We start from the raw sequence: 16,559 nt of genomic DNA, 5'->3' as shown, positions 1-16,559 counted from the left end.
TCACTACTAGTGTTTTTATTTAAAAAATTTTAAAAAGAAATAGTTAATGGTATTAGTGACGGTTCTGAAACCGTCACTACTAGTATTTTTTTTAAAAAATTTTAAGAAAGAAATAGTTATGGGTATTAGTGACAGTTTTGGAGAACTGTCACAAATAATGGGGTATTAGTGATAGTTTTGAAATCGTCACTACTACTTTAGACTTTAGTTAACACAAAAAAACCCTAATGGCCCCTAACCCGTGCCGCGACTTTTACCCTTTCCTCTTCTCTGACCTCTCAGCTCTCACTCTCTCAAATCTCAATCCTCTCTTCTCTTGAGTGGCCTCTCCTCTCCTCTGGTGCGCTGCTACGTGCCGGACCTACCGGTGCTGCGAGCCTGTGAAGTGCGAACAATCCCCATCTTGAGTCGTCGTCTCCTTCGGGCTCCACGGACCACAACCATAGGCATCAGTCATCCCTATTCTAATTGTAAGCAGGATTATCTGGAAGCGACTGTGACAACTAACCTGGCTTATAGTGTGATTTTAGAACATACCCTTGCAGAGAGGGAGTGCAGGTATCTGTAGGACATTTTTTTTTTTTTCAGTGATGCATACTTGATGTAGTTCTAATAGACCTTATCTTACTAATAGAATGCTACAACTACACCTTGTTCTATTATACATGAATTTATGTATTAATAATTATGTGCAACTGTTCTGTTAGGCAGTATTAATTTTTTCCTAGGTGGCTGAGTAGAGTCGAATGCTAGTGATTAGGTGGCCTAGTACGTCATTGTTTATGAATTTGTCAAACTAAAATACTTGTTAGGCATAAAAAATTTGTGAAGCAAATTTTTGGAGGGGCATTTCGGAATAGGAGATAAGAGTATACATTATGGATTTGTCTGTGAGGTTCTGATTGTTGCATCAGTCAACGGAATATTAATTCACATAGATAATGAGGATTGATAATGCTGATCTGAGTTGAATGATGGCAATGTAAAAGTTAGTCGGAATGGAAATAGAGATCATAATGAAGAAATTAGATAAGACCATTCGGTCCTATAAAATGAAGGCCAATGAATGCACTTGTAAGGTAGATTGGTTTGTTAGAAGTTGAGGTGCCACATGAACAAGAGGAAGGTTGTAAAATACTTGCATCAAGATTGTGAGAAAATATTTGATTGGTAATGATTGCACAGTATGGTTGGCAAAAAGATTTCATGTAGCTGTTCCCAACTTGTTGAGTTTAAGGCTATCTTGAGTTGGGTTGAGTAGATTTCATTAGATGAGACGGTTGAGGTTGACTATTGGGGGTTGAATGAAACTCACCACCTAACTAAAGGGTGAAGTGGTCAACTAATAAACACCAAGGTGAAGTGGTCAACTGATAAATCCCTTATTACGCACTTGGTTTTCTTATGTGGAAAGTCTGCTGCTCAGAGCATTATTTTTCTTGTATAAAAAACCTGCATTGCTCAGAGTGTCGTACTGTTGAATTCATCAAACCTATTATTTGAGATCTGTTTCTATATGCACAGTGTACCTTCATTGGATTGTGGTTTTTCTATGTGCACAATTTGGTATATCTAGCTTCATCTAAAGCTTTTACCCTTTTCTCATCTCTGACCTCTCAGCTCTCACTCTCTCCAATCTCAATCCTCTCCTCTCCTGAGTCGCCTCTCCTCTCCTCTGGTGCGCTGCAACCTGCCAGACCTACCGGTGCTGTGAGCCTGCGAAGTGCGAACGATCCCTAGCTCGAATCGTTGCCTCCTCCAGGCTCCACAGACCACAGCCATAGGCATCAGTCATCCCTAGCTCCACAGACGACTTGACTCCACACCTCTAGCCTCCAGCTGCTCCACGGTAAGATTAAGCTCCCTCAGGCCTCACAGATCAAATTGTGAGCAAATGATGTTTGTGGAATGCAAACTTGTGTGCATGTAATGAATGGAGTTTGGAAGAGCCAAATGGGAATTTAAAAAAAAATTATATTTATTGTTTCCACAGGATTTATCATCACTGAATAATATTGATCTTGAAATTAAGTTTAATTTATGTGTGTGTGTGTGTGTGTGTGTGTGTAAACTTAATTTTTATTGCTCTTTTCATTTTTGTTAGCCCCTAAAAAGAGCTCCATGAAAAATATACATCCTATGGTAAACTTAAATAATATTGATCTTGAAATTAAGTTTAATATATGTGTGTGTGTGTGTGTAAATCATGATTAACTGTTTCTATGTCATTTGCAATTTATTTTCAATAACAGAACAATATGGTGATTGGTGAAAATTCCAATGATCAATCTATGAAATTTTTATGATCTGTATGTGTGTATGTATACATATTTCCTATCTCTTAACTTGTATTTCAATTAAACTTTCCATCATTGATTTGAATTGGAATAATCAGTTTTGTTGTTATCTAATACATTTTATAAGGTTGTGCAATTTTTTTATTTTTTTAATTTGAAACCATGTCAAATCTTTTTCTTTAGTGGAAGATCCATAACCACTATTGTACCCATTAATAAAAAAAAAAAAAAAAAGCATTAGCCATTAGATAAACAACCCCTTATCCAATTCCTCCACGTAACACTTGAACCCCTCCTCAAAGGCACTCTATCCAAGAACTCCCAACTAGCTCAATCACACGCCTTCTCAAAATCAGAAAATCTAATTTGAACACAATGCCCTTTTTCTTTGTACAACGAACATCCTACCACTTCAATGTCTACTAAAAATAGCATACACAATCTACCTCTCTCCCACAAAAACACTTTGTGCAAAAGAAATAGTATTACTAAGGAGGAGGTTAGACTTCACGTTCAGAGTCCAGTACTCCAAACTTCAAATCGTGCTGATCGAACTCTGGTACATGTCCAAAATATTAATAGTTTGGAGCTAGAAGTGTTTGAAAAATGGGGAGGTAAGATGCAAAAACCCAGGAGCAACTATGGGGGAGATTAGGGGAGTAGATAACTTTATTTTTACATTGCATTTATAATTATGTAGTTTTTTCCTTATTTTTAAAGTACGTGTAATTTATTTATGTATTTTTATGTAAAAATTGAAATTCTCAAAAGGTTTACACCTTAATGCCATAAGGCTTATGCCTTGCCTACTTATCATAGGCTCCTTATGCAAAATTAATTATTGTCATTTCATGTGTGCATCGAAGCTTAGACTTGTTCAAGAATGGTTACTATACATTCATGCCTCATCGTACATGTGGGACAAATCAATTGTTAAAATTCAATTGATTATTAGCATTCATATCATAACAAATATATGAAAAGTATGAGAACAAGCTTGATTTAGGAAACATCCAACACAAATTTATTTCTATTCAACTCTAATTGGGTCAAACTGTTGCACAAGGGTCTTTTATAGGTTGGGAATGCTTTGCAAACAAGAAAAACATATTAACAAATTTAAAAACCTAAATAATCACAAATACAACTTTACTAAATTGTAATACACTAGAATCTAATTGATTGTCATAATCCTAAATAAAAAAGAATAGTAAACAAAAAGATGTTCACATTTTGTAATCTCCACTAGTTAGGAGGAAAAACAAAACCTTGCCTTGGAGTTGAGAGGCAAACATGCAAACACTAGCCATTCAATACTCTTCATCCTCATACCCAAACTATAACTCCATCCACAACCTAATCATGGCACTCTTAGGTATTGACTCCCTTTCTTTGGACTTTCCAATTGGAAGCCCCCTTTGACCTCTTGATATGAACTCCAAAAAATTTATTGTTGCTCATTTCCCTTGAAGGAACAGTGAGCATCACCAACCTATTGAAAATCAGGCATATAATTATTTTTGTTTCTGTGTTAAAGTCTGGAATACATTGTTGGCCCACTACATAGTAGCTTAAGATTTTAGATAAAGTGATCGTTTAATGTGGTGTACTCAAGCCATGGTTTCCATAAGGTCGTGTTCTAGTATTATTGCCATGTCCATTGTAAGTAAAAACACTATCTTGTTCCAAATATTGTTGTTCTTCATTGTTCATCTCTCCATGTGCAATTGGGCTGCATGTGCGAGGAGTGTAGGCTTGATGTACATTGTTGGCCGACATCCCAACAACTTTAGCTTATAGGTAAATCGGATCATTTTGGAACAATAGAGACAACTAGAATTATATCTCCTTCTTGTGGTTGACTAGGAAGAATTATCTCCCATAAGATGCCTTGTGGGACTTCACTTTACTAGAGCTTGCTTAAGAAGTTTGTGTTGTTGTGCTGGTTTATGCCACCAAGGACATGCATATCCCTTGAGGCAAGCAATTGCCAGTCTTGTAGTTTGATGCCTTGATGTGTGAAGATGTTCTCAATTTGATTGAGCCAATTGAATAACACTTTTGGATCCCTTTCATTGGTGAATTTACATAAAGAAATTTTGAGTCCATAACCTAACTCATTATAAGATTGCATGCTGGATGGTATAGCACTATGAACATGAATTTAGGTTGTAGTGCTTACAGTAGCATCTATGTCCAAGAGTTCCTTTTTGTTTTCTATCTAGACTAAGGCTAGTTGTGAATCTTATGATATTTCATGCATGGATTCAACGGTTAAATCTTGTAATCAAATTTATTTTGCAACTGGCGATTTAAGAGATTAGTTCATCCATCTATCTCTTAGTTCTTCCTTTCTGCTTATATATCTGAACCACATTTGAGAAACTGGACCAAATTGGCTCTTTGTTTCCATTGTTTCTTTAATTAAGAACTAAATAAAGTTTAGTTTGGACACAGTTTCTGGTGAACAAGGCTGAATTTATTGTAGGAAGAGATCAATTTTTTTACTGTTTGAAGAAAAATATCACATGCACAATTCATTTTCTTGAAGAGGGTCCCTCAATTTCGAGACACGAGAGTCAAACTATTGCATAAAACTATCAATTTCGTGTGGATATGGTAAAAATACTGGAACCAAAGTCAAATTCTTATGGAGGTCAATGTCTTGGCCAACTTTATACAGACTAGGGCTGGTGTTTCAATCCATGCACACTGCTAACATATGTGGCCTGTGTTCCTTTTGTTTTTATTACTCTAATTTGTTTTTTAATAATTTCCTTGTAGTGATTTATTTTATGAGTTCAAGAACCTTTAAAGGATTCCTTGAATAATTGTATCTTCCAATGTGTATGAATTTCTAGTCTAGTTTAAGATTCCTTTATATCATTTTTTTGGACTTCCTAAATACCTTGAATATTTGTGAACTTTCACAAATATTTGATCTTAGGAGGCAAAAATATAAGAAAAAACAAGCTTAAAGACCAAATAAATCTAGAAGTCTTGTTCAAATTTGAGGGGGGATGCCTTGGGATCTCAATTAACCTTTTCGGTCAATACTGAGGGTTGATTTTTTGTTTCTTTACATCATTATTCCATGGATTTGTATTACTCAAGCTTCCTTGAACTTTTGAAATTAATAGTGTTGGTAATTTCAAAATTCTAGGCAGGGACCTTGTATTTTGGACTTGGATATTTTCTAAGCTAGCGTTTCCTGCATTATTAAGTTGTTGATAACATTATTTATTTTTTCTAGTGGTTCCTTGCTTCATCTTTATAGGTTGATATATGACCTTCCTTTTAAGAAGTTATAGCTTCTGTTAGGGCTGCAAATGAGCCGAGCCAAGCTTTGCGTTGCTCAAGCTTATTCATTAAAATTTTAATTGAGCTCAAGCTTGAGCCACACTCAGACTGAGCTTTAATATTCTAGCTCAGCTTTTTTATTATGCAAATGAACGAACTCACGAGCCCTTACTGAGCCGTGCTATTGAGGTGCTCATTAACTGCTTGATTCTTTTGGAACCTCTCATTTTGAGAGATGAGAGGTTTTTGTTAGGCAAAAGGGTGAAAGGGTCTCTTACTAATAGTGCCTTAAGAGTTTTTTTGCCTCGCCAAGCTAGCCTATTGGCCTTGAGCATATTAGGCTTATCACTATATTAAGGTATGGAGTTTGAGCTGAATAATCCTATGCATAAATAGTCCCCACTTCTAAGCCCACTGTAGTCTATCAAGGCTAATTCAACCTTATTAAACTAGCCCATAAATGGTTCTTATTCAAGTCTATTAAACGAGTCCAAGCAGTTGAGCCACTCATGAATTGAGCCCATCCATGTTTAAGCTTGTCTCGCTTAGTAAACAAGCCACAAAGTTGGACTTGGGAGTTGCTCCTTTACATAATGAATGAGTTTGAACGTGCTCTTGTTGAGCCGAGCTTCCAAGCGGCTTGGTTCATTTGCAGCCCTAGCCCCTGCACGCCTTGATTTTTTAGTCATGTTGATTGTATATTTAAAAGTTTTCTTATAGAACCAAGACTTGCAGCTTAATAGATAGTTTATTGATTCCCCTGAAAAAAAAAAAGAAAAGGGGTTGGGGAAGTGAATTGTATTGCTTGGTTGTAGTGTTATAAGATTCTACATTTGGGAGTAGGAAGCTTTGCTACAAGACTCATAAAATGCAAAATATTTTGTCATTTCTGTACTAATTTAGTGTATATAATTGTGGTTGCATAAGGGCAAGTCTTGACCCAATGGTGTGGGTGACTGGGTGTTGCATCCAAACCTGAAAGTCATAGGTTCAAATCACAAAATCAGTTCCTCTAAGTGTGGACTGTGGAGGTAAGATTTCATATATTTGCCCCCTAGGTGCCTGATGGTGTGAGATCCTTGTGCACCAGGTGTTATATATAAATATAGCTGCAATTTCTAATGTATAGGTGTGGCATTTTTTTATTTTTTTTCCTGTTTTGATAGTGAGGTACTAATGCATAAATACTGAACTTTAGGGAAATCATGTTAATTATTAGGCTAACCTAGCAAAAGAAATGTTAATAATTAGGCTAAAAATCTGTTAATTGTAATTTCGTTATTAATCTAAGCATAGCATGCATGCTGATCAAAATAATATTTGTATTCAATAACTGATTTTGCATTCTATGATGAAACAGTATTTAAATTCACTTGGACTAGATAGGTAAGACTATTCAGATGTTTGGCTTCCCATCTTACGTGTCTCCAAAAGCAGTTAAGGAATTTTTGGAGCGATACACAGGTAGTGGAACAATTTTGGCTTTGAAGGTTAGGATGCCCAAAAATGGAGGTTCAAGAGCATATGCTATTGTCCAATTCATAACTTCCAAAGATGTTGAACTGATTATTACCTTGACTAATAAACGCCTATGGTATGGGAACTCTTATTTAAGGGCTTGGGAAATGGAACTTGACATTGTGCCAAAGCCTAGGGCCTATTTGCATAGCATGGAACATATAACACTACACTTTGGGTGCCAGATCTCAAATGAAAAGTTTTTTGTTCTTTGGAAAGGGAAAAATGTTATTGTAAATTTTGGATTCGAACTAAGAAAAATATACTTCTACTTTTCCTACTGTCGTATAGAATACAAGCTTGAGATTGACCATGAGAACATATGGCAAATTAAGCTTTTCCAACTCTTAAAATAAAGATCTCCTCTCTGGTTTGAGATTTGTTTAGGAGTTCATCTCCTCTTCTCCGCCGTGAGCGACTCTTATGGGTGTTGTCTGGCTTGTGGTAGTTTGTTGATGTAAAGACTAAAGACAATTACATACTGTTTCTTGTAAATTGTTGTTGCTGTTCTAATTCTTCTTCTAATTGGTTGTCAAGTGAAGATACTGTAATGATGTTGTGTGTGTATGTGATCACCTAGCCCTGCTTGCAAATGCTTCTAGCTACTGCTAGATTGTATAATGAGTGTCAGCACGGCTGCTTAAGTGCCTACAGTTATTCGTTGTGGACTATGTGGTTAAAGCGAACCTTGGAGAGGCTATTTATATCTGTGATTCCTCCGAAAATACTGAATTCTGTAGTCGTGATTGCTTTTTGAACTTAACCTTTGAAGTTCTATAGTGTTGCTTTGTGCTAGTGTGTGCTGCCTAATTTACATTGTTGCTGTGTTTTTCATTCTTTGTACTGGTGTGTATTGTCTATATTGAGGGGTGGATTTTTTCGTCCTCTACAAAGAAAGCTTTGCTGATATTGTTTACATTCAAATCGCTGCAATCAAACTGATTGTGGAAAGTGGAAACTTAAAAGGGTTAGGTGGGTAGAGCTATGAGCTTGACTCGTGTCTATGCTCTCTAGATCTCCTCACTTTCTATATTGGCATTGGCTGGAAAGTAGAAAGTAGTAAAAAATAAATTTAAATCAAAATGATATATAAATATAAGAGTTTAGGACCATAGGGCTTAGAAGAAGCCTATGCTATTATTTGTCACCATGGGAGAAGAAGAAGGAGACTACACTTTTGGCAGACTGTTGTTACAATATGATGTTTTCTCTTACAATGATGTGGTTTATTTTTTATGCCTGTATATGTGGTAGGTAGTGATTTATTTTCAAAAATCGTATACTAATTTTTTTAACTTTCTTAATTTGTAGGGTTTACGACTGTGACAACGTCAGAACGATGTCATGCAGTTCAGATGCAGCTTTTCACTTTTTTTGTTATCTAAACAAATGAAATGTATTTAAATTTGAATTTTTATAATGTATTTGTATTTAAATTTGAATTTGTATAATATATTTGTATTTGAATTTGAATTTGTATAATATATTTGTATTTAAATTTGAATTAGAATTTTGAATAATTTATGAATTTTATTGTAATTATGGTTTAATGTTATGTATAAGAAAATGTAATTTAATTACAGATTTTTATAGGAATTAATAATTGGAAAAAAAATTAACTTCACTACTAATTGTCCAATTTAAGTATTAGTGACGGTTTCAAAATCGTCACTAATACTATGGCTTTAGTGACGGTTTTAAACCATCACTAAATCCATAAGTGACGGTTCTGCAGAGCAATAGTGACGGTTCTAAAACCGTCACTAATAATAGAGCAATAGTGACGATTTTAAAATCGTCACTAGTAATAGAGTAATAGTGACGGTTTTAGAGCTGTCACTAATAATAGAGCAATAGTGACGATTTTAAAACTGTCACTAATAATAGAGCATTAGAGACGGTTTTAAAACCGTCACTAATAATAGAGCAATAGTGACAGTTTTAAAACCGTCACTAATAATTAAGCATTAGTGACAATTTTAAAATTGTCACTAATAATAGAGTAATAGTAATGATTTTAAAAATATCACTAATAATAGAGTAATAATGACGATTTTGAAACCGTCACTAATACTCTGGTTTTAGTGATGATTTTTGGTCGATCTAGTATAGAATCTATAGTGACGGGTTTAGGTTTTTAGTGACGGTTTGAAAAATTCATCACTAATGTATTAGTAACGGTAGGTATAGTGACTAATTGAAAACCGTCACTAATACTCATAGAATCGTCACTAATACTAGTAGTGATGGTTTTGCGAGTATTAGTGATAGTTTAAAACCGTCACTAATAACCTTATTTTTGTTAGTGAAAGGAGTGGTTATAGTGGAATCCTTGGGTGGTTTAGCCTAAGGCGAGGACATGGGCGGGTATATCCGAATCTTGTAAAAACTCTCGTCTCACTCTCTTCCCTACTCTCATTTAATTTCCTGTTTATATTAGCTGCGTGGTTGGATTTTAATTTTTGATCATATACACTATGTGGATTGGAAATTAAATAAACCAATGCTTAATTTGATTTTGGGATTGCGGAAACCGAAAGGGAGTACATTGGATGATCAATATAAATTACGGAAACCTTAAAGGGAGTACGTTGATTGGTTAACACTCTAGACTAATTAACTGAAAGTTTATTTAAAGTATGAGTTTTTGGAAGATTGTTGGAAGTTTGAATTATGGTTTATATTGAAAAAACAGGTACACAAATACAGTACTTCTTATTAGCAAACAAATATTCTCAAACTCTACTTTGAGTTTCAAAAGTGCTGAAACTTGACAACATTGTTGAAATCTTTCTTTAGTGTGGATTGTATTGTGATTGTGTTGATTGGATTGTGTTGAGGTGCTGAATAGGATATACAACTTGGTATACACATTCATAAATTTTTTACAAAGTTAGTTTTCTGCTGAACTTGTAATTGAAATCAACTTTGCTTGAGTAGTTGCTGAACTTAAAAATAAGATTAAGAATCAATCAAAGAAATTTTAAAATCCCAATTCACTCCCCTTCTTGGGAATACACCTACCTTTTCAAACTGGTTTGGGACTTAATTGGATCAGGCCCAACTAGGCCTTCGGATATTTAATTGGGTTCAAGTTGGATCATAGGCTAGGTTGAGCTTTACTGGGCTATTAATCTTGCAGAGTTTTTTTTTTTTTTTTTTTTTTAAAAAAATTAAATTGGTCTATGGACTTAAATTAGCTAGGCATGGGGGTGCAAGTGTATTAGGCTAGGGTTTTAAGTAAAATTGGGTTTGGACTAAGGTCTAAGTCTAAGTGGGTTCAGGTCAGGGTAAAAGGTTAATGGTCCCAGGTCAAAGTTGGACCAGGATCTTGGGTCTTGATCAGTTTGTTGACTTGGATCTGGGTCAAGTTGACCTGGGCCCTCTAGGTTGGATCTGGGGTAATCGGGTATAGGTATTTGAATATAGGGTAATCGAGTATGGGTGTTTAGATTTGGGTATCCGGGTTTGGGTATTTCAAATTTGGGTCAGATACCCAAATCCTATTTGGTATATTCTAGAAAAATTATTTTCTATTCTGTTTGAATTTAAACACTAAATGCAAAAAACTAAGCTCAAAATTCAGCATTGTTAGAAATTAAACATTAATACAAAATTAACTAGTACCTACATCTGTCCTTGAATTCTTCACTTTGTAATTTCCTCTTCCTTTTACTTGAGCCTCTTGAATTCCTTTTTGCCAATATTCCACTGCTTCTGCAATTCAAGCCTTTTAGCTTCCCATCTTTCTTCACCTCCTCAGTTTCAAACCCTTAGACTTCCCTACCCGATCCTTTCTTAAAATTTTTAGTGAGTAATTTCTCTCTTCTTACACTATTTCTGTATGTCTGTCCCCCTACCCTTTTTGAAACCCACTATTTATACGCCTAGGGGATCACTTAATTAACACTGATTAGATCAATTAACATTTAATTGATCACTAAAAATTAAATTGAATTAATCAATTTATAACTATGATTTCACCCACATGTTACTTGTGCAAATTCCAACATGTCTAATTTTCATTTTTCCTTTTGTGCTTGTAGGTTTAAAGATGAAGATGTTGGTCCACTTTGCTTCATTTTATGTTTTTATTTTTTAATTTTTAATGTATTCAATTTTTTTTTCATTTTTTTCATGTATTTATTTTTTTTCTTTTTTATCCTATGTTTTCTCAGTTTAATGGATATTTATACACTGAATAATAACCCAAATTATATTATATAAGCCCTGGACAAAATGCAGTGTCTATAGAGGGGGTGCATGCTTACACCCTTTGCATTGATCAAATAGATAGCTTATGCAATAAACATGTTTAACAAATCACTCGTTATCTAATTTATAGGCAAACTCACACAAACTTATGCATAGGTAGATCTCCTCATAGCCGCATACATGTGATAGACTAATCCCTTTTCCATCATCCTATACAAGCGTAGCATTGGGAGGGCCATCATGAAACATCCTCAAGATATGGTTTTTCTTATAGTTCATTCTTTAAAGTCTTAGAACAAGCTAACTAGTTGAACTGAACAAATGACCTGCTAGATTTCTACATCAATAATTCCTCTGTTTGATTAACTAATTTCTAAGAAAGATTTGGTGCTACCTTCAAGAACAACAAATTTTGACACAAGTATGTCCTTGAGGGGACATCTCAATAGTTAAAGCTTAGTAATTAAAACTTAGATTATAACCTTGGGTGGGATGGGAAGGGGGATGAGGCTCAAGATGGGCTAACTTCCATTGTATATCCCTAGCCCAATGGATCTCTAATGGACCAAACAAAAAAGCCTTCAACAAAAATTCCCTTTGTTTTGTGTATGAACATAAAGTAATAAAAAAACTAAATAGCATCCAACATTAAACTAAACCCGCAAAAACTATGTGAGGGAGGGAGAAAAATAAGAAAATTTTAAAAATATGAAATCCGCATGTATATATGAGAGATGTTCTTCAAAGAAAAAAATAGCAATAATTTGCATATATAGTGGCACAAAACACGGGTCATCAAGTGTGAATAACTTTTTATAAAGTCTGACAACATCAAATGTGTAGTTTAAAAACATGTCATCAAGTATGACACTGTACTATACTAGCTAAACATATCGAATGAATGTTGCATAAATATATAACAACATAAACATAGGTTCATTAAAAAATTATTTGACATAGTTAAAAATTAATTATCCTAATAACTCTAGTGATGTCAATTAGGAGACAAGCACTAATATGACATTAACATTTAGTATCACCGTAAAACAACTCATAGTGAATGTGAATATATTTTTTATGTTCTCATAAACCCTAGCTATTTATTAATTGGGTATCACAGCTTCATACCCTATTACAACATGGTGCTACCTACGCCAAGCCTAATATTTACTAGCTGGACAGCAGAGGAGGCTCCTTGAAAGTCGGGGTTGATTAAAATTGAGGACAACAAGCAAACTCATTAACTAGTCACTGGGGCCAACCAAGACTATGGCCATTAGCAAATTGTCTTCAATTCCAGCAATATGTAGGATTTTAATAATACCAAGTTGAGGGGAGGATTTGAGAGTTGAACGAATTTAGTACTGTTCAACACTCATGCATGCACTCTTCAATGAAAGCAAACTAAGTAAGCCATTCATTCAACAAGCGTTGAAATCTATGAATACTCCCATACTCCCTAGCTACCCCACAGGCGCAGCAGATAACCACGAACCCAACATCCAATGAAGCCATTGAGGGTGGGGAAGAACTGCACCCCGCCGAACTAGACAGTTTCATGCATGATATTCATCCAAATCAATGACCCATCTGCAGCACCGTTGTGGGGTTTTGTGTATTTATTAGTGGTTGTAATGTCAATGCAGCTGTCGGGAGAGGGGATTAGATTTGGACACATGAGCAATTGAAGTTCCAAAACCCATATGGGTGAAGTGATATACATTCAATTTTGGAGTGCTACCGCAACTAGCTATGCCAGCTCCCGACGTGAACTGGAGCTTGTTGTCTCATTTGCACTGCAGTTTGAATTGCCTCTCGGCTCTGGAGTGCTCTCCCGTTGACATTAATTTTTTGTTGAACTAACCTTTAGGTGAGCTCCAGACCCCAGCGGCCCATGGTTTGTGTACTCTACGAACTTTTCCTTGAAAGGGAACCCACTTGAAAATTTGCACCCCTTGGAAAATTTGAGATTAGTCCCTCAATTTGGAAATTGAAATTCAAGAAAGCAATTGTTTGAAACTAGTAAAATACATTAACTCTGGATGCAGTTGGGAAGATGGTTTTTGGGTCATCCAGTTGGAGGTTCTTGGTTCAAAATTAACTTGCGAAGTATTGGAAATAATGTGGGGTACTAAGGTGGACTATTACTCCTTTGTAATATATATATATATATATAGTTGAGATCTTGTGGCCTTTTCATTCAAAAACCCTAAAATTTTAACTTTGCATTAGGAGCATGGATTTTAGACCTTAAATTTATATTTGAACAAAATTTAATATAATTTTATCTTACATCTTATTCAAATTCAATAAAAATTCAAATTCAAATTCTCTCCAAAAATAATGTAAATATATTTGCCTCTAGAGATATTTCTTTTTTGGTCCATTAATGAATTAATGGGCCTGCGTTTGCACTTACATAACACATTTTTCATCTCATAATTTTTCTAAATTAGTTAATTCACATTCCCTCTCAAGGTTTGAACTAAAGACCTCTAGCATAAAAATCCCAATTAATTAAATTTCCCTCAAGAAATATATGAGAAACTTATAAAAATGAAATACATTTTTTTATTATTAACATATCACTAGTTATCCTTTTGGCAATATAGTGTTAGTTTAAGAGTTAGACAACTATAGTTACCCCTTTATGAATTTGTGGCTTAAGGCATATTTCTTGACGGTGTAGGCGATATAAAAGTAAATAAAAAATTAATTAATCGTGGATGATCAATAAACTTATGATGGGCAATAAACTAATGAAATGAATGTTAGGAGTAACTGTTTTATATAGTCTTTCTCTATATGCTCTAATGGTACCACCTTACAAAATAAAAAATTATGACTAATTTTCTTATGTTTAGGGTTTAATTTTTTATTACCATTTACCTTCCTCTTTTTAATATCAAAATTTTATTTATTTTTTAAATTATTTAAATGGTTACCTTATATTATGTGTTTTAGGGGAAATAACCTAATGGCTCAACCATAATAAAAGCATCTAGCGAGATTGCAGGAAATAAACAACTTCTAGTATTTTTTTTTGTGGATAATAAAATCAAACCTATTGTTTATGTCATTTATGTGCATACACGTGTTAATAATATAATTTGACTGATCACATAGCTATTCAAAGTAAGAAAATATATTTCATGGTTGAAATCATATAGAAATTAAATAACTAAGTACAATTGAATGGTATTGCAAAAAGATACAATTGAGCAAATATGTCATTAATAGAAATTGGCCAATTAATTTGCATTATTTGTAGTAATGCCTTGACATAATCTTCTCCACAATGTGCATGCATGAAAAAGGTGATGAAAGAGAAAGTTATCAACATTTAATTATTTACACTTCTTTAAATTAGTAGTGTCACCTTGGTGATTTGACCATTATAGTTGAAACCTAATTAGTCAACCAATCTAATGATAACTTAGATGTAATAACTCCCAAAAGCATAAATAGTAAGACATTATCTAAGTAAATGATTCATGGATTCCTTTACATTCCTTTTAAAAAGAGAGAGAGAGAAAAAAAAAAAAAAAAACTGTTGCACAATTATCATAAACAAACATAAAAGCAGAAAATGATAAAAAAATGAAGGCTAGAATAATCTAATAAAAATTTAAGAAAAAAACTCATATCAATATGTATATAAGTAACCAACAATGTATGAGTTAAATGGTTCTTCGCATTCTTGCAAAGGGCCAAAGACACAATCAATCCACCTAGCTCTATAGAGTTGAAAAACAATTAATCTATGAAACAAACAATGAAGATTCTTAGCTATATATGTCACAGAGTAGGGTGGGCCTAAGGCACATGAACATCACGTGCATGCTAGAAAATGAACGTAGACAAGAACAACAACCCCTATATATTGACACTAAGCAACCTTGTCAGCTTCCCATAATTGATACTTCACCCTGCTACACTCCAAATGGATGACTTCCAACCCCAGCTTCGAAACTCCACCGCTCCCAAATGTGCCAACAGCAAGAAGAGACTCACCCAAGAACAGCTGTCCCTCTTGGAAACCAGCTTCAGCTTCAACAAGAAGCTTGAGCCTCACCGCAAGGTCCAGCTGGCGGAGCATCTGGGTCTGCCGCCGCGCCAGGTGGCGATCTGGTACCAGAACAAGCGCGCGCGGTGGAGGAACCAGACCCTGGAGATCGACCACCGCACCCTCCAGCTCCGCCTCGACGCCGCCCTTGCCGACAACAAGCGGCTGGAGAAGGAAGTCGGACGGCTGAAGCAGGAGCTGGAGCACAAGGCCCGGCAACTGATGTTTCTTTCTTCTTGTTCTAATACGCACTGTGCTGGTTCCGCGGATTATGGCTCTTACTGCTCTGTTTCTAATTCTTTGTCTATTAATGCCTCTGCGGGTGATGTCGTTGAGGATGGGAGCTCGAGTTTGCTCGGCGACCGATCGGAGGACTGCCTGGAGAAGGAGCTGTATGCTTGCTTGGTGGGCGGCGATGGCCGCGGCGGTGATGATCGGTTTGGGAAATCAGACGGTGACGATTACTTTGCCCCGGCTATATCTAGATGATCGCAGGACGCATAGGGGAACTCCGTAGCTAATTAAAGAGGATTAAAATTTGATGATCGAATCATCAGGATCTTTACTGTTTATTGAAGAGGAGCTGTGTCATATATATATATATATATATACATACAATTATCTATGCACTTCATAATTATGCCATTCTATATACAGATGTGTTAATTCTCATTTTAAATTCATGTTTCTTGGTTTGATATGATAAAACATATCTGCTCTATGCACCTTGCCTATATACTGGTCATGTAGATAGTGACTCAACTCTACAAAATGTGGTCGAACCAACCAATAAACATGTCAAAGCAGTAATGACCACGTACAACACACACAAAATAACCGCATATGAGTAGTTATTAACTTAAGAATAACCACCATGTTAGGGATGGAACGCTCGCATGTAAGTGACAGTTACCTCCTCCCATGGAGCCAGCCACGGGAATGAAGGACCACGCTATAAGAACGGGAGGAACTCTTCCCCTTGAGGTGAGTATCCACACACTCAAACTTTGCACACTAACCCTCTCTCTCTCTCTAGACTTGTAGGTTATTGGAGAGATTCCTTAAGAGGCCACTGGGACCTCCTAAGTGCTCGTTTTCATCTTGTAAATCTTAAGAAGTAACCACAAATCTTCAACAACAACCCAGTCCCAACAACTTTTTGA

At 35.3% G+C, this 16,559-nt stretch overlaps 1 protein-coding gene across 1 annotated transcript; it reads left to right on the top strand.

Annotated features, from left to right (window-relative positions):
- Positions 1-14,944: 14,944 nt before the first annotated feature.
- LOC131144869 (homeobox-leucine zipper protein ATHB-52-like) lies at positions 14,945-16,075 on the top strand. Its single transcript, XM_058093789.1, has one exon. The coding sequence runs from the start codon at positions 15,274-15,276 to the stop codon at positions 15,883-15,885; it is 612 nt and encodes a 203-aa protein (XP_057949772.1). The 5' UTR covers positions 14,945-15,273; the 3' UTR covers positions 15,886-16,075.
- The last annotated feature ends 484 nt before the right edge of the window (positions 16,076-16,559 follow it).

Source organism: Malania oleifera, chromosome 12, assembly GCF_029873635.1.
Source record: "Malania oleifera isolate guangnan ecotype guangnan chromosome 12, ASM2987363v1, whole genome shotgun sequence".
Lineage (NCBI taxonomy): Eukaryota > Viridiplantae > Streptophyta > Magnoliopsida > Santalales > Ximeniaceae > Malania > Malania oleifera.
The sequence above is the reverse complement of the archived record's forward strand: the minus strand, read 5'-3'. Positions and strand labels throughout refer to the sequence as shown.